We start from the raw sequence: 13,543 nt of genomic DNA on the forward strand, positions 1-13,543 counted from the left end.
GGGTATAGTCCCACTGTCCCTCTCATACCCGCTCAGCCTGTGTGTATATGTCCATGTATATACCTGTAGAACACTGTTGTGCCTTCACCTGTCTTCACCATTCTTCTGCCAACTTCCCTTTTTTTTTGTATCTTGCACTCCCCATCACTGGCGTTAATATATGTTTACTGTCCAGCCAGTGAGTTACTCTCTCTTCCCTCCCACCAAGAAAAATCATGAAAACCTCTTCTTGAGTTTTTACAATAGTGGTCTCATACAGTATTTGTCCTTTTGTGATTAACTATTGTCACTCAGCATAATGTCTTCCATGTTTATCCATGACATCAGGTGCTTTGCAGATTCATCATTATTCTTCAGAGATGCTTAGTATTCTGTTGTGTGTATGTACCAAAGTTTGTTATCCATTCTTTCATTGGATGGGCCTTTATGTCGACTCCATCTTTTTGTTACTGTAAATAGTGCTATGATGAACATAGGTTTGCGTATATCTGTTCTTGTCATGTTGGTTTGAACTGCAAGGTTGGTGATTCAAGCTCACCAGCCACTTCTCAGAAACCCTATAATAGGTCGCTATGAGTTGGAACCAACTCAACAGCACTTAACTACACAACAACAGTATACTAAGTAGAAGGATTGCTGGGCCATACTTCTATTTCCAACTTTTTGAGGAAGCATGATACCATTTTCCACAGTGGTTACATCATTTTACAGTCCCATCAGTAGTGTAGGAGGGTCACAGTCTGGCCACATTCTTGTCAGCATTTGTTGTTTTCTGTTTTGTTGAACTTTGCTATTAATGTGCTGGGTTGAGGTGATATCTCAATTGTTGTTTTGATTTGCATCTTTCTAATCCAGTCAATCACTTTTGAGACATAAAAGGAACAGTGTAGACACCACCCACTACCATCTAGTCAATTCCAACTTATAGTGTCCCAGATGGAGTAGAACTACATCACAGGATTTCCAAGGCTGTAAATCTTTATGGAAGAAGACTGCCTCATGTTTCTCCCAGAGAGAGGTTATTAGGTTTGAACTGCCGATCATTTTTCAATTAGTAGCACAATGTTTAACCCACTGCACCACCAGAGCTCCTTAGTATCAGCCCATAAGGAAGCACACACAAATGGGAAAAGCTAAATGCCATGTGGAGACTCCAAGGAGCCAAGGAACAGAGACTGAAAGAGACAAGGACTTTCTCCTAGAGTCAACAGAGAAGAGAAAGCCTTCCTGTGGAACTGGTGCCCTGAATTCAGACTTTCAGTCTCCTAAACTGTGGAAAAAATAATTTTTTGTTCATTAAAGCCACTCACTTATGGTATTGCTATTATGTTGTTGTTTTTAAATGCCATTGAGTTGGTTCCAACTCCTGCTATCCAAGTATATTGTGATCTTGTATGACAAAGTGCATCTGCACACCAGTGCCCACTCTGTTGATAATCTGCAAAAACTTTCTTTTGAGGTGCTAAAGCATCCTCCCTATTGTTCTCATCGTGCTCTATCATCATGCCCCTGAACGCAGCCCTTTGAGGGTGAAGATTGACCTCTAATGAAGACGTGAAGACAGTAGCATTCACGGCTCACTGCTTAGCCTAAATTATTTTTCAGTAAGGGAATGTGAAAACTTGTTGACAGATGGAAAGTGTGTTGAACAGCAAGGAGATTATGTCATAAAAAATGTTGTATTTGCCTTTTTTAAAGGTTGATTAAAATAAATTCTACAGCCAGAGTGAGGATAATTTTTGACTCATTCTTGTAGTAATTTGAAGTGATTACAATTACTCTGGAAGAGATGGAAAATGAAGAGAGAGCCTAGGACAATACTCTGAAGAACTCAAACCCATAAGCAAAAGGCAGAGCAGAGAGATTACAGAGAAGGCTAAAGAAGATGCTGGGAGGGGGTGGGAGGTGGGGAGCGGGGGAAGGCCATGGAAGGAATTAGGGGAACAAGTGTGAGTATCTATGAAGATGAGGTCAGCTTGAGACAACAAAGTTAAATATTATAATGAAATGTGCCAAGACCTGGAGTTGGAAAACCAAAAGGGAAGAATACGCTCAACATTTCTCAAACTGTGAGGGAACTGAAGAAAAATTCAAGCTTCAACTTGTGGTATTGAAAGATTCTCTGGGCAGATTATTGAGTGATGCAGAAAGCATCAAGAAGAAATCATTGATGTTCAAGAGCCAATGATCCTGAAGGAAGAAGTGCAAGGTTCATTGAAGTCATTGGTAATGAGCAAGGTACTGGAAATAGATGGAATACAAATTGAAATCTTTAAGCAAACTTATGTGGCACTGGAGGTGCTGACTGATGGCAACTGACAACAACAGCAACAAACTTCCATGAGTGTGTAGTGGATCCAAACAAAATGGAGTCTTAGACAACTTCATTGTCTTCTCCATTTATCAAGATGTTACTTGTCGGTCCAGTGGTGAGGATTTTTATTATCACCAGTAATTATCAATACATCTTGATTGCATGTTTGATCCATTTCAGATTGAAGAAGGTGGTGGAATTCTTAGATTTTATCATCTCTGACATTAGTGGTTGGCGTATAAATCTGAATATTAGTGGTATTTACTGGTTTTCCAGATAATATGCTGAGATATTACCCTATCACAGACAGGATTATACGGGAAGATTGATTTTGAAATGTTTTTGTTCATGGTGAAAGTGACGCCTTTCCTCTTCAATTTGTCATTCCTGGCATAGGTGTGTATTAGTGTTGTAGTTTTTCACTATACATATTCAATCTGTATGCTGAACAAATCATCTGAAAAATTGTACTGTATGAAAAGGTACTTATCATTAGGATTTCAGGAAGACTCATTAACAACCTGCAATATGCAGATGACGAACCCTTGCTTGCTGAAATTGAAGAGGACTTGAAGTACTTATTGTTGAAGATTAAAGACTGTAGCCTTCAGTATGGATTACAACTCGGTATAAAGAAAGCAAAGATCCTCACAACTGGACCAGTGAACAGCATCGTGATAATGATAGAAAAGATGGAAATTGCCAAGGATTTCATTTAACTTGGATCCACAGTCATTGTTTATGGAAGCAGCAGTCAAGAAATCAAACAATGTTTTGTAGTGGACAAATTTGCTGCCCAAGTTTTCTTTGAAGTGTCCAAGAGTAAAGATGTCATTTTGTGGACTAAGATTCCCCCTGACCCAAGCCATGGCATTTTCAGATGCATAGGTAAGTTGGACAATGAGTAAAGAAGATCAGAGAAGAATTTATGCCTTTGAATTATGGTATTGGCAAAGAATATCAAAAGTACCATGGACTGCCTGAAGTTCACACAAATCTGTGTTGGAAGAAATACAGTCAGAATGCTCCTTAGAAGCAAGGATGTCAAGACTTTGTCTTACATACTTTGGCAATGTTGTCAGAAGGGAACAGTCCCTGGAAAAGGACATCATGCTTGGTAAAGTTGAGGGCCAGCAAAAAAGAGGAATACACCCAGTGAAAGGGATTCAAACAGTGGTTGCAACAATGGACTCAAACATGATAACAGTTGTGAGGATGGCAAAGGACTAGGTAGTGTTTTGCTCTGTCATGCATACGGTCACTTTTAGTTGGCTCACACTCAGTGATACCTAGGAACAGCAGGGATAACCAGTATTACTAATTAGTTGTTCATTCCTCTAGTTATATTGTATTCACATACGGTATGTTGTTGTTAATTGCCATCAAGTCATTTCTGACTCATAGCGACCCTGTAAAGGATTTCTGAGGTGGATTTGAACCACTGACCTTACAATTCTAACAACCTTGTGGTCCAGTGCTTATCCTACAGTGCCACACCAGGACTTCACATATAATATACATGTGTGTATATATACACTTACTATTTTTTTTTACCAGAATGGGATTATTCTGTATATTATTTCTCAACTTGCTATTGTTATTGAATAGAGTATCATGAATCCATGTAAGTGGCATTCATCCAAGCCCCCCCCAATTCTAGGTCATTTTTTGGTACTGATAGTACTTGTAGTAAAGATGTACAGCAGCATATTTACTTCATCTTTCTCTTCTAATGGGCATTTAGATTGTGTGCAGTTATTTGCTCTTACATACAGCTGGACAGTGAATAAGGAAGATCGTAGAAGAATTGATGCCTTTGAGTTGTGGTGTTGGAGGAGAATACTGAAAGTGCCATGGACTGCCAAAAGAACCAATAGATCTGTTTTGGAAGAAGTGCAGCCAGAGTGCTCCTTGGAGGCCAGGATGGCTAAACTGGCCTAATCTCTCATACTTTGGACATATTGTTCGGAGGAAACAGTCGCTGGAGAAGGATGTCATGCTGGGTAAGGTGGAAGGTCAGAGAAAAAGAGGAAGACTCCTAACGAGATGGATCGGCCAGATGGCATCATTGATGGACGCAAGTGTGGCAGCGGTAGTGAGGTTGGCCCAGGATCGGGCATTGTTTCGTTCTGCTGTGCATGGGGTCGCTATGAGTCGGTTCCGACTCCATGGCACCTGACAACAACAACAAGAACATATAATGTGGACTATACATACTTATTCCTAGGCTTTTGAGGACTTAGTACTTTTGAGAGGGATTTTTAGAAATTTTGTTGAGTCAGGGATGTGGTGGTAGTGTTTGGGGTTTTACATCTGTAATACTAAATGAGATTAGTCTGTGGCAGTGAAGGTCAACCCAAACCACACATTGTACCTCTACCTGGAGGTTAGGAAAACAGCTGCCTGCCTACAGGTCCACTGTGGAAGCATGTCCTGTTGGTGGAGCCAGGTGGCTCAGCCAGAGGAGAGATCAAGCATTCTGGCTGTATTTTCTTCCAAGGTTTTGGCATCAGGGTTATAGGAGCTCTGTGCTCTGGATTGAAGAGTTTGGCAACTCCGTGCTCTTTGTGTGTCTTTAGTGTTTAATTTCATTTTCCTTACGAGAGCATATTGAACTTGGGGTCAGAAAAGTTGCATTCCAAACCCTCTTTAATAGGATATTAGCTTTTTATATGAGTCCATTTCAGAATCCTGCCTTGCTGTCTGTATGGTTGGAAGCATTGCATTTGGTGGTATGCGGTGTTAATACTGCCTAAGTTAAATAACATATGTGAAAATACAGTATCTGGTTACACATGAAAATGGAATACCTGGCTGTATTAAATTGTTTCAGTGGAAAAATCAGGTAGATAGCTTTGGGGATATCATAATAATCAAATAGGGAGTAGTTACATTTCACTTTTAAATGTCTGCCATCTTTGAGTACTTTCACCTTTAAACATTTCACTTGAAGTGGGAACATAAGAAGGAACTATTTCTAGGAAGTAAATACTCATTTTAAAGGATCCTTGAAAATCAACTACTTTTTTTTTTTTTTTAAATAAGGGTTTTACCAGTTTCAGTCTAGTATATGTTTGGTTTTCATGTAGATTTGTGTTAATTACTATTGTCATATATTCCAAAAGAAACATCACTCTTAGTAGAGCTTGGTTTATAAAATATGTTTGCTTTTAATCATTGTCTCAAAACATTTCAATACAAAGAAAAACATGTAAAATACAGCATTTTTTCTTAATTCTATGTTTTAAATATGCTAGAATTCACTACAGCACTGAGTCACTTTAAAAATAGTATTGTAATAAAATACCTAACTTACTGAATAACCATTAAATTGAAGATTCCAAATACTTTCTTAGTGGGAAATGCTCAGCTTAATACTATAAAATGCACTGAAAATAAACTGAAATTTGGTGTAGACAATATTTCACTATTAATATTTGATGTTACTGGTAAATGTTGTTCAGTCGATTCCAACTCAGAGTAACCCTATGTACAACAGCATGAAACAATGCCAGATCCTGCGCCAGCCTCACAATTGCTGCTACACTTGAGCCCATTACCGCTGTCACTGTGCCAGTCCATTCATTGGGGGACTTTCTCTTTTTTGCTGACTCTCCACTTTATCAAGCATGGTGTCCTTCTCCAGGGACTGGTCCCTCCTGATAATATATCTTAAGTATGAGACACCCTCGGAAACCCTATACAGGGTCGTTATGGGTCTGAACCGACTCAATGGCACATAACAACAACAACATGAGAGACAAAGTCTGGCCATCTCAGTGTCTAAGAAGCATCTGGTTGTACTTCCTCCAACAGAGATTTGTTTGTTTTGGCAGTCCATGGCACCTTTAATATTCTTTTCCAAGATCATAACTCAAATGCATCAATTCTTTTATGGTCTTCCTTATTCATTGTCCAAATTTCGCATTCATATGAGGCTGTTGAAATACCATGGCTTGCATCAGACACACCTTAGTCCTTAAACTGTTGGCACTTGAACACTTTAAAGATTTCTAGTACAGAAGATTTGCTAACTCAGTAGACATTTGATTTCTTGACTGCTGTTTCCATGAATATCGATGGTACATCTAAGCAAAATGAAGTCTTTGACAACTTAAGCATTTTCTCCATTTATCACAATGTTATCATCGGTCCAGTGGTGAGGACTTTTGTTTCCTTTACATTGAGGTGCAGCCCATACCAAAGGCTGTGGTTTTTAATCTTCATCAGTATTTTAAGTCCTCTTCACTTTCAGCAAGCAAGGTTGTTTCATCTGCATATTGCAGGTATTCAATCCTGATGCCACACTCTTCATATAATTCAGCTTCTTGGATTATTTCCTTAGCATGTGATTTGAGTAAGTATGGTGAAAGAATACAACCTTGGCACACATCTTTCCTGATTTCCTTCTTGTGAATCTGTCTTAGTCTGGAAGCGCAGCTGAAACCTGTCCACCATAGGTGACCCTGTCAGCATTTAGAACAACAGTTCATAGTTACCAGCATTACACCAACACACAAGCCACCACAATGCAAGAAACTGACAGCTGAGTGGCGGCCGGTTCTGTCTGTTGTTAAGTGCCATTGAGTCAGTTTGACTATAATGACCCTGTATAGTGTTTCCATGCTGGGGCTGGTGAGTTTTAATCACTGACCTTGCAGTTCTGTTCTTATCTGACAGCCCAATACCAGGACTCTAAAACCAAAATAGGGCTTATATGTGTAAGTACTTCTGTCAAGATGCGTTTCGTACATGTTGTTCCCAGGTGCTTTGAGTTTTTCTTCTCTATTGTAATTGATCAGAACAGCAGTCCTTTCCCCCCAAGTCATCACACAGTGTCACCCTTCTCCTAGGGTGATTACTTCTTGCGGATCCCCACACCAACACTCTGCATCTGCCTCTGCACCTGACTGTGCATAGGTACCACTCACAGGACATCTAGGGAAAATAGGGATTATGATTTTGTTGGATTAGTCTGTCTTTATAACACATTTCCAGGGGTTGCTGATCACAATTTTTTTAGTTGTATAGATGGCATACAATAGATTTCACCCTTACTCATGTACAGTTTTATGAGTTCTTCACAAGCACATGAAGTTGTATAACCACTGTCAAGCCAGTACAGTTTCATCACTCAGAATGCCTCGTTCCCTTTTAGAGTAAGCCCTTTCCTCACTCCATATCCACTGATATGTTTCCTGTTACCATATTTTTGTCTTTTCAAGAGGGTCATATAAATGAAATGTAATAGGTATTCTTTTGAGCCTGTCGTATTTTGCTTATTTAGCATAATTCATATGGAATATATCCAGATTGTTGTACTTGTCAATAGTTTGTTCCTTATAATTGCTGAGTAGTTTACCGTGGTGTGGACACATCATAGTTTGTTTATTCAATCCCCAGTTGAAGGATGTTAGTGTTATTTTTTTGAGATTATAAGTAAGTTTTTAATTTGAACATTTTAGAACCTTAAAAGAAATTTAATTCTCTTTTTTCATTGTTGTTTTAGGTGACATCACTCAAAAAGGATATGAAAAGAAAAGGGCAAAGCTGCTAGCTCGTTATATACCACTTATTCAAGGTAAGGCGATTCTCAAACTGTTCCTAACATTTATGTTATTTTACAAAATTGGTTAAAATTTGACATTAGAGCCTAACAAGTAGTATATGATTAAAATTTTATGAGAAAGGTTTGGACAGCTTCCAGAGCAAGGTGGCAGACTAGGCAGACCAGACTACATACTACTGAGTAGTCCCTGTACAGCAAAGACATGGTAAACTAAGTGAAACGGATACTGATGATGATCCTGGGACTCTACGTTTCAGAGGATAGGACAGGGAAGTGGATTCAGTGTCAACTGGAAGAGGAAGTGGAACCGGAGCAGCGAGAGATAAAACAAAGACTGGCCTGGAGCACCGCAGTCATCTTACACTTTTGTGGGAGGTTGTCCATACAGCAGCTTGTAGGCACAGGACACATCTGGTGACAAGGGGTTTACTGTTCTACCTTGTTCTCATGTCATCCTGGTAGCCTGGGATGTGGCTAGTTCCCACCCTTGACAACCCAGCAGTAAGTTGCAAACCTTCTGCAAAGTTCTCTGCTCTACCTGAGATCAGGCACCTGACAAACCACCCCTGCTTCTGGAGGCATGTGAACCCTCCCTGAACTACACTACAGAGTGAACAGAATACTGTGTTCATTACTTCAAGTCTCTAACACATCCACCAGAAGACCAGGTGGTTAGTGCCTGAGAACACCAACCGACAATCGTCAGTTAGATACAAATATGACACTACAGTGTCTCCTAGAACACAGACAATTTCAGTTTACAAGAAGAAATAACATAGAGTACCTAAAACAAGTGACCAAATACAGAGTCAGAAAATATAGTATCAGAAATGGTATTGGACCTACTTAATAAGGAATTGAAAAGAATGCTATTTAGACACCATCAACAAATTGAGATATTGATGTTGTTATTATTAAGTGCCATCGAGTCAGTTCCGAACTCATAGTGGCCCTGCATAGGTTTTCCCAGGAGCAGCTGGTGGGTTTGAACCCTTGGCCTTGCAGTTTGAACCCTTGGCCTTGCGATCCAGTGCTTATCCTATAATATCACACAATAATTAATAAAAATGTAGAAATCAAAGAAAAAAAACAGACAAAACTTCAGAAGAATTCAGATAAAAAAATGGACAAAATAAAATAAATGGAAATTGGAAACCACACAAAAACAGCAATTAGAAGCCAGACAATTAATACTGCTGCTGCTGTTGTGTGCTATCGAATTTTGACCCTGTACAGGGTCCCTATGAGTCGGAACGAACTCCACAGTACATAACAGCAACAACATAGGGTATGTGAACTCCTGGTGAGGTGCTATAGAATAAGCACTGGACTGCCAACCACAAGGTAGTTTCGAACTGCTGACCTTGAGGTTCGCAGACTGATTCGTAACCACTACGTTTAGGGGAAGATTAATACTGAAGACTCCAGAAATAAGTAATACATTTAAAGGACAAAAATGTATAATTGAATCAATGTAAGGCTGAATTACTGAGCTTGAAGACAAATCTTTCAATTTTTATCTGCTTGAAGAGCAATCAGAAAAAAATAATTTAAAAATCCAAAGCAAGCCTGAGATTTATGTGAAGCACTATCAAGAGGAATAACTTACATTTGATTGGAATTCCAGAACAGGAAGAGATGAAAAACAAACCCAAAAACAATAGAGAAAATTACCTAAGAAGAGTTGGAAGAAAACTTCCTTCACATCATGAAAGATGAGAGAAGTTGAATGAACTCCAAACAGGATAGACCCCAAAAGAAAATCACTAAGGCATATTATAATCAAACTTTACAAAACTAAAGACAAGGGAAAAATCCTGAGAGCAACTTGGGAAAAGTGAGATGTTAACTACAGACAAAAACTAATGTGACTAAGCTTCAACTTCTCAGCAGTAACCATGCAGGCAAGAAGATAATGGGATGACATATGTAAAACTCTGAAAGAAAAACTATTGCCAATTAAGAATCATATATCCAGCAAAATTGCTCATCAAATATGACAGTAAAATTAGTCCATTTTCGGATAAACATAAATTAATTTATAAAAACCAGACCAACTGTACAAAAAATACTAAAGGAAGTTCTTTGGACAGAGAACTAACAGCAGCCCGTGACCTGCAGAGGGTTGTCCGAGGAACTAGAGATACCAGTTGCAACAAAAAGCGCATGAAGTAAAAAGGAATAATGTGGTTACGGAATGTCTAAATGAAGAGGAAATCAAGATAAAAACAAAAAACAAAAACATACTGTAACCCTAAAATGAAACAAAGTCTTACTCCTAGCCCAGCCTAACTCCTACCCTTAACACTAAGCCTAGCCATAGTACTAACCCTAAGTCTCTACTCCTATCCCTCTACACCCCCCAAAAAAGTAATAAATTAAAAAAAGTTTTTTCTAGTTACTCTATTACTGGTAAAGATGTGGAGCAACTGTTAGTTTTTGTGTGTGTGTGTTTTAATGAAGAATTGGGCAGTAATGTGTCTGATAAGTTTCAAATATATAGATTGTATTTTATAGCTCTGACATGATATAGATCTTTTTCCCAGAGCATCTGTTCTATTTTTATGGTATAGAACAACCTGGTACATTTCCTTATCAAAGCTAGAATAAATAAAGATACCGCTGCTTCTCTACTCTAGATTGGTGTATAGATTCTGTACATGGATCATTTCAAAATTCTGTATTTTTGTTGTTGTTGTTAAGCTTAGCAAGTTCATTTAAAATTTCATATCCAAGTATCAAGGGTTAAGGAGTCTAAAATATTCTCAAAAAAGAAGAGCATGATGGGAGGGTTTGCTCTACCAGGACAAGAAGACTTATTTAAAGCTATAATCATTAAGAGCATAATTTTGGCAGAGGGACAGACTAGTAAACCAACAGAGTTAGAAGCAGAAACAGACACATGTAGACAGACGTGTGGTGACATCGTGGGGTGGAGATGACATGCTGGACTATGGTCTGGTGAAGCTCATATAAAGCCCATGATATTGGACACAAAAATCAATTCCAGTTCTGTTAAAGGTCTGTGTGAAATGGAAAGCTGTAGAGCCTTTACAAGATCACATTGGAAAATTATCCTGATCTTGGTACAAAAAAATGAGTGCATTTAAGTACTTCTTTTTATCAAAAGTCACCGTAGAGAGATTGAAAAGATAAAATAGCACTGTCCAATAGAATTTTCTGCAGTAATGGAAATGTTTGAAGTCTTCATTTTCCTGTATGTCAGCCATTAGCCACATGAAGCTACTGAGCACTTGGAATATAAGTAGAGTGACTGAGGGTCTGAATTTTTAATTCTAATTAATTGAAATTTCAATAGTCAAAGTATCCCCCAATGTGATATTTTTTTAAAGTAGAAAAATGGGCAAAGCCTTGAATAATTGTTTAATAGGAGGAAGTCCTAATAATATCCAACAAGCAAATGAAAAGACACTTAGTCCCAGTAGTAATTACAGAAATGCAAATTAAGACCTCCCCATCAAAAACAGCCTCCCCATCACAAACTAGTGTTATCTAGTGTCTTAGGCTTTGTTTTCTAGTGGCCCTGTGCACAACAGAATGTAACACTGCTCGGTCCTGTGCCATCCTTACAATTTTTGTTATGTTTGAGCTTATGATTGCAGCCACTGTGTCAGTTCATCTCACTGAGAGTCTTCCTTTTTTTCATTTACCCTCTATGTTACCAAGCATGATGCCCTTTTACAGGGACTGGTCCCTCCTAATAACATGTCCAGAGTTCATGAGAGCTTTATTTCAAGGGAATGATTCACACTGTTGTAGAAACTGGCATGTCCCAGGACTGTGGATCAGATGGCAGACTTGAGGCTGCTCCTGACTTAGTTAGCTGTAGGTGCTGATACGTTTTGACAGGTCAAACGCAGACTGTTCACTCACAGGCTAGAAAGGTTATTGAATCCCGAGGTCAGCAGGTAATACAGCACCTGGCTGCTGACTTAAATCCCAAGAGCCAGAGGTCAGATGATGACAACCAGATGCAGAATGAGAATGGCAAAAAACTAGAGAGCTTTGACAGGATGTCCGTATATATCTCATGCAGATCACACCCCTGCGGAGACTCACTTCACATCATATCAAGGCTGTGACTGGATTAAGGGTATTACATCCCACCCTAATTCTTTTTGTCAGATCAGAGTTGATCACATCAGACTGCTGCATGGAGGGATGATTGCATCATTACATAACTACCAAATCAGAGAATCATGCCCCAACAAAGCTGACACAATAGCCTTAAAGATAAAAAGGTATATATATCTGACCAGCCGGTCTCCTTCAGTTTCTACATATTTGCCCTGGAGAGACACTTGCACATTTGTACTTGTAGTTGCTCTGTCCAAAAACCACCACTCATCTGTCAGTTTGTTGTACTGTGCTGACTAGTGTCTTGTTGTGATTCTGGAAATTATGTCACGGGTGTTTTAAATACCAGCAGGGTCACCCATGGTGGACAGGTTTCAGATGAGCTTCCAGACAAAAACAGACTAGGAAGAAGAAGACATACACTACTTCCGAATATTTAGTCACTGAAAACCTTACAGATAGCCAGATTATTGAATATTGAAACATGATGAAGAGCACCAGAATATTGGCAGATACAGGGCTGGAGGATGAGCCCCTCAGGTTGGAAGGCACTCAAAATATGACTGGGGAAGAGAGGTGCCCACTAAAACTAGAGTTGACTGTGATGACCTGAATGGAGTAAAGCCCTCAGGATCTTCATTTGCTGATGGGTCACAACTCAAAATGAAGACAAACAGCTGTAAACATCCATTAATAATCAGAACATGGAAAGTAATAAGTATGAATCTAGAAAAATTGGAAATTGTCAAAAATGAAATGGAATGCATAAACATTGATATCCTAGGCATTAGTAATCTGAAATGGAGTAGTAGTAATGACCAATTTGAATCTGACAATCACATGGTTTACTATGCTGAGAATGACAAATTGAACAGGAATTATGTAGCATTCATCATCAAAAAGAATATATCAAGATCTGTCTTGAAGTACAATGCTGTCTGTGACAGGATAATATCCGTCTGTCTACAAGGAAAACCAGTTGATACCACTATTATCCAAATTTATACACCAACCACTAAAGTCAGTGATGATAAAATTGAAGAATTCTACCAACTTCTTCAGTCTGAAATTGGTCAAAAGTGCAATCAAGATGTTTTGAAAATTACTGGCAATTGGAATGCAAAGGTTGGGCACAAAGAGGATCAGTAATTGGAAAATATGGCTTGATGATAGAAGTGATGCTGGAGATCACATGATAAGAATTTTACAAGACCAGTAACTTGCTCCTTGCAAGTACCTTTTTTTTTTTAATTTAAGGTTTTTATTGTGGATTGAGTGAAAGTTTACAGGGCACATCATCAGTTTCACATTCAACAATTCATGTAACTTGTTTCATTACATTGATTATAATCCCCTTCATATACCACTTTAGCTTTTTTTAAAAAAACAAACAAAAAAACGCACTCAAGCATATATAATAAATTACATCTCCAAAGGGCACATTCTGCAAGTCTGCTCCTGGCCACCAGTTCTTAGTCCTTCTCTTCTTAGTTGATGAATCTAGAGTCCTCCATGCCCCCATCTCTACCTCCATATCTGGTGCTGCTGCTTCTCTGGATAAG

At 38.7% G+C, this 13,543-nt stretch overlaps 1 protein-coding gene across 1 annotated transcript in view; it reads left to right on the forward strand.

Moving 5' to 3' along the window:
• The window catches only part of DIP2A (DIP2 disco-interacting protein 2 homolog A (Drosophila)), a 183,560-nt gene that overhangs the window by 24,232 nt on the left and 145,785 nt on the right, over nt 1–13,543 (forward strand). Inside the window, exon 2 of the mRNA XM_006876117.1 lies at nt 7,824–7,895. Coding sequence (XP_006876179.1) covers nt 7,824–7,895 — 72 coding nt within the window. The remainder of the gene's footprint in view (nt 1–7,823; nt 7,896–13,543) is intronic.

Source organism: Chrysochloris asiatica, unplaced genomic scaffold (assembly GCF_000296735.1).
Source record: "Chrysochloris asiatica unplaced genomic scaffold, ChrAsi1.0 scaffold00354, whole genome shotgun sequence".
In the NCBI taxonomy this organism is placed as follows: Eukaryota; Metazoa; Chordata; class Mammalia; order Afrosoricida; family Chrysochloridae; genus Chrysochloris; species Chrysochloris asiatica.